Source organism: Brienomyrus brachyistius, chromosome 7 (genome assembly GCF_023856365.1).
Source record: "Brienomyrus brachyistius isolate T26 chromosome 7, BBRACH_0.4, whole genome shotgun sequence".
Classification (NCBI taxonomy): domain Eukaryota; kingdom Metazoa; phylum Chordata; class Actinopteri; order Osteoglossiformes; family Mormyridae; genus Brienomyrus; species Brienomyrus brachyistius.
The window spans coordinates 27,304,045-27,320,633 of NC_064539.1; the positions used below are offsets into that span (position 1 = coordinate 27,304,045).

At 39.0% G+C, this 16,589-nt stretch overlaps 1 protein-coding gene across 4 annotated transcripts in view; it reads right to left on the reverse strand.

Moving 5' to 3' along the window:
• The window catches only part of LOC125745985 (protein unc-13 homolog B-like), a 103,246-nt gene that overhangs the window by 73,934 nt on the left and 12,723 nt on the right, over positions 1 to 16,589 (reverse strand). For 3 of the 4 annotated variants that reach the window (XM_049019393.1, XM_049019392.1, XM_049019391.1), the window contains 2 exons: positions 16,523 to 16,552; positions 5,420 to 5,519 (listed from right to left, as the gene is read on the reverse strand). In XM_049019393.1, the coding sequence (XP_048875350.1) occupies positions 5,420 to 5,519; positions 16,523 to 16,552 (130 nt within the window). The remainder of the gene's footprint in view (positions 1 to 5,419; positions 5,520 to 16,522; positions 16,553 to 16,589) is intronic. The other variant, XM_049019394.1, reaches the window with a different exon arrangement.

The following is a 16,589-nucleotide window of genomic DNA, read 5'->3' on the forward strand; positions in this document are numbered from 1 at the left end:
GCTTCTGCAAAAGAAACATGCATGTATTATTGAATTTAACATGTAGAAGTACGGTCCACAGTCCAGCTGGTAAGCCTGTGGTGCTCCTGCACCTATGGTATATCAGCCTACAGCATAAAGGGGTGCATTCTGCATGCATTATCATATGACGGGTATTGATGGAGATTCTGCAGCATTTACATATTCATGTTTGGGCATCCAGTAATACGAAGCTTCCCTGGGTGCACAAAAGAGGAATAAGTGACTAACAACAAAAACTTCAACTAAAGATGGCTGGAATTTAACAAACGCTTCCGAGTTCTGTCAGGTCTTCAGAAGTAGCACAAGATGACTTGGCTCAAGCAAACGTATATACAAAATACAAGCTGTTTGAGGGACTTGGGGAGATTTGTCATTTTCGTAAACAGGTTTTAAAAAAAACAAACATCCAAAAATCAGATGCAAGATCCAAACATGCAATTGCATGTCACACACAAAAGATTCAACTAAATACGAAAAACATGTTTATATTATTATTCATGTTAAAATTTTCAGTGCAAAATTCTCTCAAAGTATCAATTAACCAGTTAAATGCTTTCATGCTATATACTAAAACTAAAGATTTTTAATAATTCATATCATCGCCACCATATCAACACCAAAAACGACATTTTAGATGTGGACTAAGTAGACAATAAAATTTCTGCAAACATCTAACATCTTAGATCGCACTAATAAGGTTCAGTATGTTTAAAATTATCTGAACTGGACTGAACTGCCAATAAACTATAAAGAACACAAAATTCTTAAATCTGTTATTAATGAGCCATGATTGTCATATCAGGAGAAACAGAAAAAATATCCATCCCCAAGAGGAACTTTGATCTGCTTTTGAAAACAACACAAGCTCCATTTGCGGAGATACGTTTTCCTCCAAGGCACTTGTTTATTTTTTGAGCCCTCATTCATTAATGTGTTACCATATATATATATATATATATATATATATATATATATATATATATATATATATATATATATATATATATATATATATATATATATATATATGATTACCTTTTCTATAACATATCAATTGTTAGGCTCTTTCCACTCGGTGTTTCCCAGAATCTCTGGCTTTTATGCATACCAATAGAAAGAATTAATATACTCAGAAGAGACATAAGAAACAAACATTTTTTACATAAAGTGTATAATAAGTGCATTTAACAATAGTTTAGTATAATAAGTGCACTTAAAATAGTATAAGTGCACTTAAAAAATCAGTTGCCTTCATACCACACAGTCAAAAATGGAAAATTTGCAAAAATAATCATAATAATTATCTTCAGACCAGTCTCTCAGACTTCTCACAGAGCAAAACCAATTCAGTCTGAAACATCATTCATACATAATCAAGAAAAATGTTGCGAGAATGCCTGAAAATTCTTTATGTCACCCAAAACCTGGGTGAAGTAATTTCTCACAAACAGCTCTTGACATCGGGTGCCACTGCGCACCTTCTTCTGCTGCTCACCTTGTTCAGGGAATCATAAATCACTACAGAACACTACCTTCCTCTACTCTGATGCCTTTTGGAAAGTGCAGAGACATGTGCTCTGCCAAGCCGAGATATTGCTTTAATTGCCAGGATAACATTTCATCTTCCTTAGAATCAGTCAGATCCCTACACTGACCTACTCTGAGCAGCAGGTGAGACTTCGCTGACAACGTCTGAGGTATAGAAGATCTTTATTTTACCTGAACACCCCCTTCTCTCACATGTACCACCTTCTCTCACATGTCTTCACCACATCCACTCTAATATAAACAAGCAGATGTGTACATCATTTCTCCATCACCCCCACGCCATTATTTCATCAGCAACAGACACAAACCCAACAGCTCTTTAGTGGTGCAAGACAAAAATATATGCTGAATGCTGCCTGGAACAGTGAATACTGAATCTGAGCAGGCCCAAACTAATCTGTTCCACAGTCATCTCCAGAAAGCATTTAACCAGATGTCTGTAATAGTTATGCATGCCAATGCAATTCTAGAGCACAAGCTACTCTAATCCATTTGGCTGGGCAGGGTTTAGGTGACTATATTTAAACTATATTTGGGATTGTCAGTTATGAATCTATTCAGATAACAGCCTGAAGAATATAAGGGATATTAAATATGCCTTCGGTGTTTTCCCTTCCAAAAAGTGGAAAAATCCCAAATGCCAGAGTTGTGGTACTCCGGTCTGGAGTCCACATATACTGTAATGGACTCGGTTTTGTCAGGCACTCAGGTGACTCTAAAAAGCTTCTCAAGTCCATTGTTATTTAAATAATAACAATAATAACTGTAAAATATAAGAATAAACATTTATATTGAGTCATCCAACACCCATCCGCCATTAATATAAATTAAACTGAGCGCCTAGGACAGTGTCAGTCCGAATATTCCCACTCATTATCTGGGTGTGTCAGTTCGTACTACAAAATTCAATTTAGTACAATTTCAGCTGGACTAACATGTTTACATGTACCTTAAAAGTCCGGTTTTAGTCGGACTAACACAACAATTCGATTTTCTTAGTGTGCATGTAAACTGACCCCTAAATGTGAGCATTAGGGGTGTGTGGAATAGTCGCTAATAATGAACAGATTCATATGTATTTTAAAATGTCTTAACCCATTTAGTAAAAAAAAAAAAAAAAAAAAATCTTTTTTGCTGATCTTTATTCAAAGAATCATGATGGCCTCCACAATCAAATGAATAATCAACGCATGAGTCAATATCAATGAAACAAAGCTTTAAGGACTTGCGTCAACTGGCGATCTGCACAAGAAACAACTATAACCAATGACCTTACAAAGAGAAGAGATGGCATGTGAGTAAACTAAGAAAAACTCAGCTGCAAGTATTGTTGCATAAATAAATGAAGACAACTAGATGTGTCAAATTCAACCTGTTGACACCTTTCCAGGAAGACACAAAGGGAATATTCTATATACACATAACCCAGGATGGGGCACCAACACATCGCAGGGCACACTCACACCAATCACACATGCATGCACACCTATGGGCATTTTCATAACTCCAATTAACCTCGGCGTGTTTTTGGACTGTGGGAGGAAACCCCACAATGACACAGGGAGAGCATACAAACTCCATGCACATCAAGCCATGAGGTTCAAACCCAGGTCCCAGTGGTGCTAACCGCTGAAACACCATTCCACAGCAGTCGTTAAAAAAAAAAATCTTTCCTTATCATCAGAGTAGAAATTGATTTTAGGATGAGTATATTTACTCATAACTCAGTATGACAAGAAACCCACCTGGGCCCAGAGGGTTATCAAAAATGCATGATGGCAGTGAGAATGAATCCTCCACACTCTGAGGATGGCTAGTGGCCCATCCAATTGCTCAAATAGTCATGGGGTCCAAGTGCATGGTAAAGCCATTCATCCAGCAACTCTAGAGGACTTTGTGTGACTTGTCTTAATGTAATTAGATTCACCAGATCCGTGCCTGTTTTTTCACGTCACCACTGACTGGACTGGACTGGGTTGGACTGGTCTAGCGTGAAATGACATGGCTTAATTGCTCCTTGATACATTTAGCCAAGTCGTGGCCACCCTCAATAAATTGTGCTAACCAAAAATAGCACAGTCTAAAGAAAATATTATTAAAAGATACCTTACACATTCTCCCCACCTCTCTAAGAAAGAAACTTAAGTTCTCCCACAATACATTTCACGAAATGGCTATAAGACTGTTACCGATAAGACATGCCGAAGGAGACCAGCGACAAAAATAAATCAGTACAAACTTTATTATAGAATATTCAGAAAATCGTCTTGTGCCTCACACTGTTAGGACCACTGATCTGTACAATGGTCCTGGGAAGGTCGCAAAAAGATCTAAGGAATGTTCACATAGCAGATTGGAGTGTTCACAAGACGCTGACTGCTCCATTTTCACTCTCACCTGTGTGTGTGTGTGTGTGTGTGTGTGTGTGTGTGTGTGTGTGTGTGTGTGTGTGTGTGTGTGTGTGTGTGAGAAAAAAGGAGCATTAAACCACATTTAACTATTCAAAACCTCTGAGATAAAATTTTGCAGCATTAATCCATAAAAACAGTACTACTTTCAAACTCCTAAGTGATTAGCAAGGGTGCATATAGCAAGGTAATGGGTCAGTATGAATCACATTCTTGCTCAACATTATCCCCAAGAAAATACAACTGACTGCAGTCACATGTATTTTCCCTTAATTCCTATTGTACACACAGTTTGAAAAGACAAGTATGCCACACAAAAAAAGTATTCACATAACTCTAAACAACCCAACAATTTAATAGATATAAAATACAAAAGGTAATATTATTAGAATCAGTATCAAGAATACAGTATTACCAAGATGCTAATTTTTAAGTCACAGTAAAAGTGTGGTTAATTATTGTATGAATGAATGAATTTGGTGTTTTTTGCATTAAAATAATACTGCTTTTATCAATACGACCCTGGACATCCATGAACAATGCCATAAAAATGTAATCAAAGCAAATAAAGTAACGCGACACCATACAGAGGATAATTGTCCTATAGAGAATGATCATATGCATGCATGCACGTGTCCTGCAATGGACTGACATCCCATTCAGGGTGCACTCCAGTCTTCAGCCCTGTGCTGCCTGGATAGGCTCCACCCCCCATGCTCTCGTGTAGCTATTTCCATGACAGAAATGTATAGTCAAACGACCATTATTATCGAAAGGTTCAAAATGAGTTAGTCTTAGAAAACGACGACAGTTTATGCTGAATAATCTCATTCAAAACCAAGATGCATACGACAGAATTTGTTTACTTAAGCTGAGCTTCCTATGAGAAAGAACCTTTAAATTGCAGGCACCCAGCATCTGCTTCAGTGCACAGATAGCAAGGCTCTCATTATTTGGGTCAATCCATTATTTTGCCTTGTTTACAGTGTCCCGGGAGACAATGGTCCAACAAAAGAACAATGACATGTAGCCCTCATGGAACATATACAGCATTACAGCGTTCAGTTTAGAGCCTCGCTCCCTTGCAGGGAGACCCACTGAACACTTTAGGGGCAATTTTCTCCATGCAGAACGGAAAGCCTACGGGCCTCACGGATGCTGGGCAAGAACCAGACAGGAATCAGCTTAAACAGAACGGAAAACATTGCAGTTGGTATAATTTCCAAATGTAATTCCAACTTGGCATGGAATGTACAAGTACTACTGCTACTACCAATGATAAATATATATATATATATATATATTAATTATTATTATTATTATTAATTATTATTATTGTTATTATTATTATTACTATTATTATTATTACTATTATTATTATTCACAATAAAGAAAGCTAAAAATAAAGGTCCGTGAAATGTGGGGTATGTCAGTCTACTTACAACATGAAGTCCTGCTCCCAGCAAGGCTGGTCTCCACGAACTGCGATGGTTGTACTTTTTACATTTTGAACCTTCAGAGTCACATAGGCATTGAACTTATCTGCAATAAAGGTAAAAGAACAACACATACAGTTTGTCAAATTAACAATCACGCAGGCAGTTCCAGGCCCTTAGTTACTGCACATCCTCCTACCTTGGACATGTGACGAGAAACACCGCTGAAAGTGTTCTAAATATAACAATGAAACCAAAAGAAAACAAGGCGTAATCATCGTCAAATAATATTTTGGGGTTTTTTTGTAAGGAAATTGAGCAATTAAATATATTGTTTTTCTTTTGAGTGGGCTGGGAGTACAATCTAAAGTGTGACTCATCCTCAGTCAATCAGACACATTTTCCTTCAAAAGCAATTCAAAGAACAACCGTCAGAAGTGGGCTTATATTGCAATGCATCAGTATCAAAAATGCAAAGTTACCATTTCTAAAAATATTATTGGGAATGTACAAAAGTACAAAAGTCAACAATCCTTTACATGGCAGAAGCTACCATCGAAAGCAACATGTAACTTATAATCAGAGAAAATGGTCAACCAGATTCAGCACCCCCTTGGGTTAAGGGCCTCTGCTCAACCTCCCAACAGAAATACGGTTACTCTGCCAGGATTCAAACCCACAACATTCCCGTTACAGGGACAGGATCCCCATCCTACCGAGCCATATACCACCCAAGTCCAGGACTTCACTAAAAAGAAAATTAACTTCTGGGAGCTGCAATGCAAAGAGCTGGTAGATGAACTGAGCAGGCCCCGAACCAGCACACACACACCACACACATAGGAATATATTCCTATCATTGTGGGAATTCTCCATTCATTTCCATGGGCATAATCCTAACCTTTACCCAGCCTTGAATTTAATCATAAGTACCCAAACAAAGAGCAAGAGTTTTGCCTATTTTGGTGTTTTGATTGCATTCATATATTTTTATTGAATTGATGTTTATATTACAGGGACCAGAAAAATGTCCCCACCAGCTAAAAAGTAACAGGTGGGGACATCTGTGGAGACAATATGGTAAACACAAACCCACACCTACCTACACACACACACACACACACACACACACACACTTTCGTATCCTAAGCTCCTTCATATTAATTTCATGGTTTGCATGTTTTTTATAAGCCTGAACAGTATGGAAGAAGTCAGGTATACACCCAGTACATGAATGGGACCGAGAACCTGCAACGCAGACAGCAGCCCAAAAAAAGGTAATCCCAGAACATTAATGGATCGTTAGGGGTATCATCTTCTGGAACCCAGGCACTAGCTGACAAACTTCGTAAAGGGTTTGCCTATCAAGCAATTACTCCTTCAAAACAGTTTATCGTCTTTCCATTACAACTTATGCTGAAAATGGATGTCGAGTGCTAGGTCCTCAAATGCAGAGCACTCAGAGATTGCAGGATGAAAGACTATCAAATACTTCATGCTTTAAAGATTAGAGTGATGTAAAAACTGCCTGTGGAGTAATTCTCTCGGTCTCTAGCACCACAGCAGCCTTTGCAACCACTCAGTGTTTAGTGCATGATGCACGTCCCATCTCCACGCAATGTCCCAGCACCCAGTGTTTAGTGCATGATGCACGTCCCATCTCCACGCAATGTCCCAGCACCCAGTGTTTAGTGCATGATGCACGTCCCATCTCCACGCAATGTCCCAGCACCCATTACACGTAGAATTACTTTTGACTCATTTTAACAAAAAATACCTATGCGTGAATTTAAAAGTTATTCAGAGGATGGGGAAAACTAGTAACTTAAGCAGCTGTAATTCACTAAAATACTGCCATTCAGAGTGATAGACATCAGCCCACGCAAATATATCTGCTTATCAAAATACGGGTTACCCCAGAACCTATGACTGACATTGATACACATTCAGTGTGTAGCCCATAAATATGTGGCAACCTTATGATTATGCCCTAGATTCTATGATTTTGGCATCCCTGCTTAGCATGTGGATAATGAGCATTGTTTAGGATCGTCAGATGTCGAGTTTGACATTTGCTCAAGACTGATAATGCAGCATAAGGGAGAGACAGCTGGAACTGCAGCAATGCATTGTCAAAAACAATTAGAGAAAATAAGAGTTAGAGCTGTTTATTGAGACAAAGTGTGCTTGCATGAATGGCTGCACACCTGTGCTGTCAGAACGCTGGCGTGGGCTTTGTAATGTCGCCCCCACCTACAGTGTTATTCTTTGTTTTTACAGCAATGTATATTCAATTCCTCAGTTGCTCTTCAATGCAAAAACAGACTTCACAAAGCTGTCTTGTTAATATTCAAATCAATGTCTATTAGAAAACAAATGATGCCTTTCAACAAGACATCAATAGAAGCCATACAGAGACTCTAGACTGCACTGTCCACTTTAGTCATACAGAATAAGTATATTATCATAATGATAATTATGCACATTTACGCGATCCCTTCCTTCAGAAGTTATCATGGTGCCCTCCATTAATATCAGTGCTGCAGACTGCATTATATCTCCCATCCATCGTCTAACCACTTATGCTGGTCAGGGTTACAGGGATTATGCACACAGCCATCTGCTAAAGCACTAAAATTCTCATAAATACCACGCGGATTTCCCCAGAAACCAGACAAAGATAGACATGTGTAACTCGCATGCAGGCAAACAGTCTGCAGGAAGGCTAACAAGACACCTCATTTGTGAGGGGAAAAAATCTTGTAAAACTTGAAGGAGTTTTGAAAACAGCAAACTGTTAACTGTGAAACTCACTGGATTCCCGCTGTGCAGAGAGAGAAATGATGATAGACATGGTGCTGTCTTAACACACATGTACACACTCTAATCACTACTTTTGGAAGACAAGTCACAGATTAAACATTTTGTCCTTGTAATGTGCAGGGATTTGCTCAGCATTTAACATTTAAAATAACATTTAAACTTTGTGTTCACTAATTAAGCTACTAAATGCCCAGTTTTGAAAACAAACTTCATTTAATGTATCGTCCTACTTCTTTTACAACAGCTAAATTAATAGTAAGAAAGCCCAAAGTCTGATTATAACAAATGATAAATGCCCTGTGCTATATAAATTCTTTAAATCAAATTTGTATACTTACAAAATAGGCAATTTAAAGCAGTTGTTTGCCAACACGTGTAAAACAAAACAAAAAAAAACAGCTACATATGTACTGTATACGGGGCCCTGTAAACCAGGTTTAGATGGTTTAGATGAGATCAGTCTCCCATGAACTGCAGCCTGTGTGGCAGGGATTAGCAAGCAGATGACCTAACCAGTGCTTTTCATTTCCTTCATCAGAGCTGACTGCCCAGATGTATTCACAGTGTTCATGTCTGCTTTTCCAACAATGCTCCCATGCAAACACAAAACATCACACACACGCACACACATACACACCCATCCATTTTCTGCAACCACTTATCCTGTTCACGTATATACATATGTGTCTGTTATCTGGACACACACAAAATATATATATATATAATTCGTCAAGTGGCCGGAGGGGCCTCGATTGTTTCTTCGATCTTCCCCTTTCTTCCTCCGTATTGGAAGCCCTGTCTAGTAGCAGTTCATGTCCTGTTCCCAATATTGTAAATATTTAATTTACCAGATGAAAGAGCACTATTTAAATGAATGAAATTATTCAGATTGAAAGAATCGATACTTTATTATGGATTCGCGACTCCCTATTACAGTAGTAGAGAACATGGGATATAAACAGGATTTAGTTCATTATGACAGTTATGATGTAGCTTTATTTTTTTTTTATTTTCTTTATTTGACATATTTCTTTCGTGCAGATAAGGTGTTTTAGGCTTTATATTCAGATACATTCACAGATACATTGCCTTTGGTTTATTGGTTCCTAACTGCATTTGCAGTTTTAATAAACAATTTCAAAACAAAATTCTGTGTTCCCTGCAATACGAAAATTGCACCGAACCATGAAACCAAGGTGTATATTGTACCGTGAATTTTGTGTACCATTACATCCCTGCAAAACATGCAGCTTCCATGCAACATGCATTGGAGTGTTGGAGGAATTTAATTGCGTTACCCACTGACCTACCACACCTTCTAATTAACTACTGAACCATTTCACAAAGCCTTTTCACTCCTCCTTATAAAGCAGTTTCTCACAAGAAGACCTAAATGTACTTCATTCACCAAACAGGACAGCAGGTGGTGTAAAAGAGTACATAAGATAATTAAATGTTGTACCCTTAAGAGAGACAAATAGCCAGTACTGGGCATTTCAGTGACCTGTACTCCAAAGCGGATTTGTTGGATTTAAGGTACCACAGTTTAAATGGACTTCATATTAGTTCACTTACATTTTGACTGGACTACCTTAAATCCGACAAGTTACCCCGATAAGCCAGTAACCCCACTTCGCACTACAGGCCACAGGTGCAGAAGCTACAAATCCAGCCCAAGATTTTTTTTCTATCAGCCAGATGAGGATAAAGAGTCACAGTCACAGAGGACTCAACTGGTTAGTAGAAACAAAATCTTGGGCTGGATTTGTAGCTTTAGGACCTGAAATGTCCGACACTGCAAAAGCCATTACTATGTCTGTTGCACAAGCCACTATACTAATGTAAAAGTTTGAAACTGAAGCTGCATAATTAAATGTTCTTTCACTCTTTAGAGTCTTTGAATACAAGCGACAGATATGAAACAGATAATACAATGAAATTGCATAAGGTAGTTTCTTGAGTAAGTACTGAAGATAGTGGACTGTAAAATGTAAGTATAACCTACATTTACTATTAAACTGGAAGTAAAGACAGCAGACTGGAAAATGCCCTCTGAGTGCAGATGCTTGAGTATGGACATGTGTGTGCAGACAGGAGAAATTTGGATGTGTCTAACCATGACAAAGCACCTGTCTAATTTCCCAATGCTATCAAGAATGGAAATAAATAATGAAAGCATCCAATTAAACACACACACCTGGCAAGGTCCCTGAATCAGAACTGAAAGGCAGACAAACTTAGCTATTTGATTAGTCATGGATATGCAAGCAAGAGTTTATATAACTTTTGAGAGCAAACTTTGCAAATCGACACAAATAGTTTCACCAGTTAGATAAATTATGAAAAAAACTTCGACCAACAAAAACACATGTTTAAATCTTATAGTCAGAGTACTAGTAACAGACAAGAACAGACTTTGAGCAAAAGAGCAGTATAACAACACTAAAGAGTAAAGTAGCCATAATGCAGTAAAAAGAGCAACCGTGATCCTGGAGGTCAAGGTATCGCTAACTTTCCAGCAGGAGAAGAAGTCATAATCAGTCCCCTGCATTGTGCACAGACAGAGACAATAACAGCACTCCAGGTGCCTAGAGAGATCAGCTAGCGTCTCTATGGTGACGATCTGATGGATCACTCTTCCACGACCCATCTCCACTAATAGCATACGCACATCCCCGCTGCCTGATGAGTGAGGGAAGATAAGCAAGCAGCAGTGGGGGCAGCAAGACTTCTGCGGGCCCCCCTATTTATTTCATTAGATAACCTGGTTAATCCTGACACTGTTTCTGATGCGCATGTTCACAGCTCACGTATAGCAATGCTAAAAGTCTTAATCATCGGTTCCTCCAGTCTCCCCTTGCTTGCGTGCGAGTGTTTGCGCTTACACTCACACACAAACACACTCAGCAGCCATTTTATTACACCTGCTCATTAATGTCAACAGCTTGCTCCGGCAAACAGAGAATCATGTGGTTGCAACTTAATACAGAGCGGATACAGACAGGGTCAAGGGTCACAAATCAGCAGAGCATGATTGCTGGCACCAGATGCAGTACCTCCAGTAAAGTAGAAACAGTCCATGACACACTACAGTTTTTGGAGTTTACAAAAAAAAAAAAATCATACAATTAACAAAAATATCCAGTCAGTGGCAGTTCTGAGGGCAAAAACACCAGTCAATGGGAGAGAGCAGCCAGACTCAATGTCAACAAGAGCAAAAATGTCATGGCGAGAACTCCGTAAGAAAAGTTTCTAACACCAAATTATTCCAATACATAAACATTTTCATGTTAAAAGCATAAACAAATTCAGTTCCATATCTATAGACTGTAAATAGGTCTAAAGCCAATTTCAAGGGAAATTGAACTGTTGTACAGAGCAACATCAAAAGGTAATTACTCATAGGGGCAGCATGGTGGTGCTGTGGTTGGCATGATCTCATCACACCTCTGAAAACTAGGGTTCAGGTTTGCACGCATTTCCCAGTGTCACTGTGGGATGTTTTCCGGGTTCTCTGGTTTCCTCCCACAGTCCAATAACATGCCAAGATGAGGTGGAGTTGCCAAATTGTCCATAGGTGTGAATGTGTGTGTGTGTGTGTGTGTGTGTGTGTGTGTGTGTGTGTGTGTGTGTGAATGTGTGTGTGTGTGTGTGTGTGTGTGTGTGAATGGTGTGTGTGTGTGTGTGTGTGAATGGTGTGTGCTCCCTGCAATGGGTTGGTGCCACATCCTGGGTTATTCCTTGCCTGGCACCCATTACTTCCAAGACAGGCGGCAGACCCCTGCGACCCTGCATAGAACAAGCAAGTATGGAAAATGGTAGTTATATGCAAGGCGAGGTAGAGCGTTCAGGTCCAGAAAGTAAAAATCCAGACCAAGATTCTGTTTCAACCAATCAGTAGAGTATAAAGAGTCACAGTCATGGAGTATTAAAGTGGTTGGTTGAAACTAAATCTTGGTCTGGATTTTTACTTTCTGGACCTGAACTGTCCACCCCTCCATATAAGCCAGCCAATCTGTTCAAAGATCAGTCATTCAAGGACAAGTCAGCTACAAGTCCAAGTCACTGCACCTAAAACGGAGCTCTGTACCACTGAGCAGATCCTTAAATGTCAAATATAGTCAAGAAAGCCACACAAATAAAGTTACAATGGTATGTTTAACTCCATTAAACAAGTTTAAATGTGAGCCATTTTCTGTTGATAGTTGGCCAGTGTGTGTCAGTCATTTTGACAGGCGGAGAGTGTTAACCATCCAAAATAAACTTTAACCAGACAATCCCTGTCTCCTGTGGAGTGCATGCATCCATTATTGATGGCTGTTGACTCTAAAATAAAACAAATAACACAAAACAGGGCCAGCTGGAGAGCAGGCGTTGCTGAATGCACACAGCATTAGGGCATCCATGAGGCACCTTCCAAGGCCCCAAGGATATCCAGGTAACAGGTGAAATGCTTTGCTTTCCTCTAAGGCAGACCCTTACATATTCACAATAGCCCAAAGGCAGTCTGCATACAAAGCAGCTGTTTGTTCAAGAGACAGTATGAGATTTCAGTAACGCATGACAAGAAAACAATAATGCACAACAGCGGCTGCCTGAGAAGTACTTGATACAGATCATCTGCCTTTTCTAAAAAGCACCACACCTTGTTGCATTGCTTAAACAACAGAGGGAATCCAAATAAGCTGGGTGATGAAGTCTGCCTTTATGAGTCCTAAGACTAGGCTTAAAAGACACTCCGTCACTGCAGTGTTAGGTCAGCTAATAGCTTTGCAAGCCCCTGTACTGTAGATACTCGCACTCAAGGCTCTCTGTAGGTCACTTATTCATGGTTTCAGGTTTCTTTGGCCTCCTGATGGTTCCCATCAGTCAATCCATTCATCCATCCAACCGCTTTTCAAGTACAGGGTTACTGTGAGACCTGAAGTCTATCCTAAGTGGCACTGGACTCAGTTCAGTTCATCATTGCAGGGCACAGACTCACTCACTGGAGCCAAATGGCAGAGGCCAACTTGCTTAACTGCAGGTCTCTGGCAGCAGCAGAGCCATGGAGGGGAGAGGTAATATTAAAGAGAGGTAACAGTTTCTGGCTTGTTAAATTCAAAACACTGAAATACATACATTACAAAACAAAAGTCTACCCTATCATTTTTGCTTCTCAAGTCTACAGTTCCATAAATTCATGATCTGATTTAAAAATAAACAGATAAATAAAAATAAAGATGAGGTCAAAATGTACCTAAAAATAGAGCTCCATACAAGTTCAGATCCTGGTATCCTTATGGCAGCATAGCAAACACGAAAATAATCATTCCATCGCATAAAATGAGAAACCTCTGGTCACACACTAAAAGACAACAGGTGGTATGCTGCTTAATAGCGTTATAAAAACCCATAAAATATACATTGTTTAAGTAATAGAAATACAATAACCATTTATAAAATGAACAAAACAAATACATATGGCTGGATTACTTTTATTTCTTACACATAAAGAGAGAACATATTTAGTATTTCACATTCATGGTACGTGATGTAAGAAATGCAGTTAGATGAAGCTAAACCCTCCCCATTCCTCACAGGCTTGTTCACACTAATCTACGATAGCACATCACAATTGTGCAAAGTGAATACGCCCATGTTACACTGTCATTATAAAAACACCCAGCAAACATCCTGGAACCTTTACATTCATTGCTGAACCCTGCCTGTGTATAGCGGATAATGATCGCAAAAAGTACAGTAACATCAATGTGAGAGAGACAATCATCTACAGAAAAACAAACCAACGCCCTATATACCATCTCACGCTCATTAAGTTCTCTAAAAAAACTCCTAATTCAAGGTAGGTAAAAAATTGGAGCTACCAAGATAACACGGTAGGCTCTTTTTTGATGATCTAATGCAAAGATAATATTTTTCTCATAGTAATCTGTGCTCTCGAATTGATAATTCGTGTGCCCAAGCTACTCATTCGTGCTCTCGAGTTAGTAATTTGTGCACTCAAATTGCTAATTAATTCAAGGGAAAGCATTACTAACTCCAGCACACAGATTAGTAACTCGGACACACAAATTACCAATTCGAGAGCACGAATTAGTAACTCAAGCACATAAATTGATATTACGAGGGAACGAATTAGAAAATCGAGAGCACGAATTGCTAATGCAAGGAAACAAATAACTAACTTAAGTGCATAAATTAGAAACTCAAGAGCATGAATTATCAATTCAAGAGCCCAGATTACTACGAGATTTTTTTCCCGTTTTAATCATGATACATTTGTGGGTGTAAAATCATTTGCTATTTTGATGATATGGCTGCATGGCAGCAGAGGATACAATGGCTGTACGGCTCCTTTCTGCACCGTATTGCCGCATATATCGGGGGCGGGGGGGGGGGGGGGCATATAATAAAACCCTTCATCTCTCAAAAAATCTACCGCTGAGGATATATGGCAAGAGCCCTTGATAGGTGGCCCAGAAAAAATTCACATCATTCTGCCCTATTAGGTTAATGGCAGAAATAAAAACAAGCAAGAGTCGTGAATACAGCTGTATTATAGATATTGTAATAGAATGTAATACAGAGTTGTAATATAAACCCAAAATGTCTGTGTCAACAAAAGTGAATCACTTTACACGATAAAATGGGATCCATCTCATCAGCAGTGATAAGAACATAAGTTCTTCTGACAGAAATTATTACACCAGATTTAAACCTAATTGAATGAGAATCTGTGTTTAGTAAACAGTTTGCTTGACTCAAGATTTTTTCAATATAATTTAATTGTAAGGTCTAATATTGTAATAGACTAGTAAAAAAATTTAGAATCTGACACCCAGAAATAAAAGCAGACACATAATCCTTGTGTAAATATAGGCTTCACCTGCTAATATAACCAACCCTGAGCAGCACAAAACCTGACCGTGAAACTAAAGAAATAACCTGCAAAACAAACATGAAGAGTCACACAAGTTCATTCAGCCAGGGCAAACACACTTTCCCAGCAGTCAAGCCACTTCAAAAGGAGGAATCACCGGAGCTGAGAAACGCCGTTCATGTATAATAGGTATAGATATCATACTGAGGGTTAAGAATTACAAAAGCCCAGTTCTGTTTTACAAAATTGTACAAAATCAATAAACTTATAAGAAATAAAATTTGAAATACAGAATGTGCTGGTTTTTAATATCAAAACTTACCAAAGTTTTTTTTTTGCATAATACATTTCACCTGCTAGTTCAGATGTAAACTAGTTTACTAAGTAAAATTTAAACTTTTAGCTCCAGGACTATTGCATGACAAGATCTGCACAGCTCTGAAACTTTTCTAAAATCCACCACACCTTGTTGCATTGCTTAAACAATAGAGGGAATCCAAATAAGCTGGGTGAAGCAAAGCAACAAGAACACAACAGCTTAAAGAATCAAATCTTAACCTTTAGAGCAAACAATGGAAGATTTAGGCAGCAGGCAATTTAAGTGGTATGACCTATATTTACTACAAGCCATCAGCATATAGTTCTGACTGCAAAGATTAACAGTCTCTCTCTCATTTGGAGATAAAACAGGATTGGGTTTCACAATACAGTAGTCTGCAGGCTGCTTCTACTAAACAGTACAGTGAAAATGTAGCTGGAAATGAACTCTAAGAAATTGAAAATCTTGAGACGATAACAGTGGAGCTATGCTGCATTTCCATTCAGCCATAACCATTCGTCTAATACAAGGTAAGAGTTAGCCTGAAGTCTATCCTGGGAAGACTGAAACATGCAAGGGGATACTGTGGACCAGATGCCAGTGCAACACAGGGTATACGCTCGCATACGATCACACAGCATGGGGAACTACTGCAACAAAGTCGAAACTGTATGGTATGGGCTGGAACATGGAGCAGCTAGAGGAAACCCATGCAAACACAAGGTGAACATGCAAACTCCGCACAGATGGGGTGGGAAATCACAGTTGAACTACTTCAATTATAGAAGACTAATGAATGTACAGATATTAGAAAGACATAACCTAAACAACTTCTAACACCAGCTGCAGGAGTTCATGTTTGCTCATGAGATAAGGCTGTCTCCAAAGTTCAAAAGGTCACTGCCTACTCCAAGATTCTCCGAACATCATACGGAACATAACTTCAAATGAAATGAAATGTCAGTTGCGCCACAAGCAGAATGTTTTGGATTTCAATACTGCACACAACTTGACGTTATTTCATTGAGGGCAGAGCTGAATCCCCCCCCCCCCCCCCCCCACCACCCGCAGGGAAATCACTTACACGGGGGTCCTTGTAACTTGGCCTTCTTGACTGAAAAGGAAAAAAAAGACAAACATTGTTAGAAACA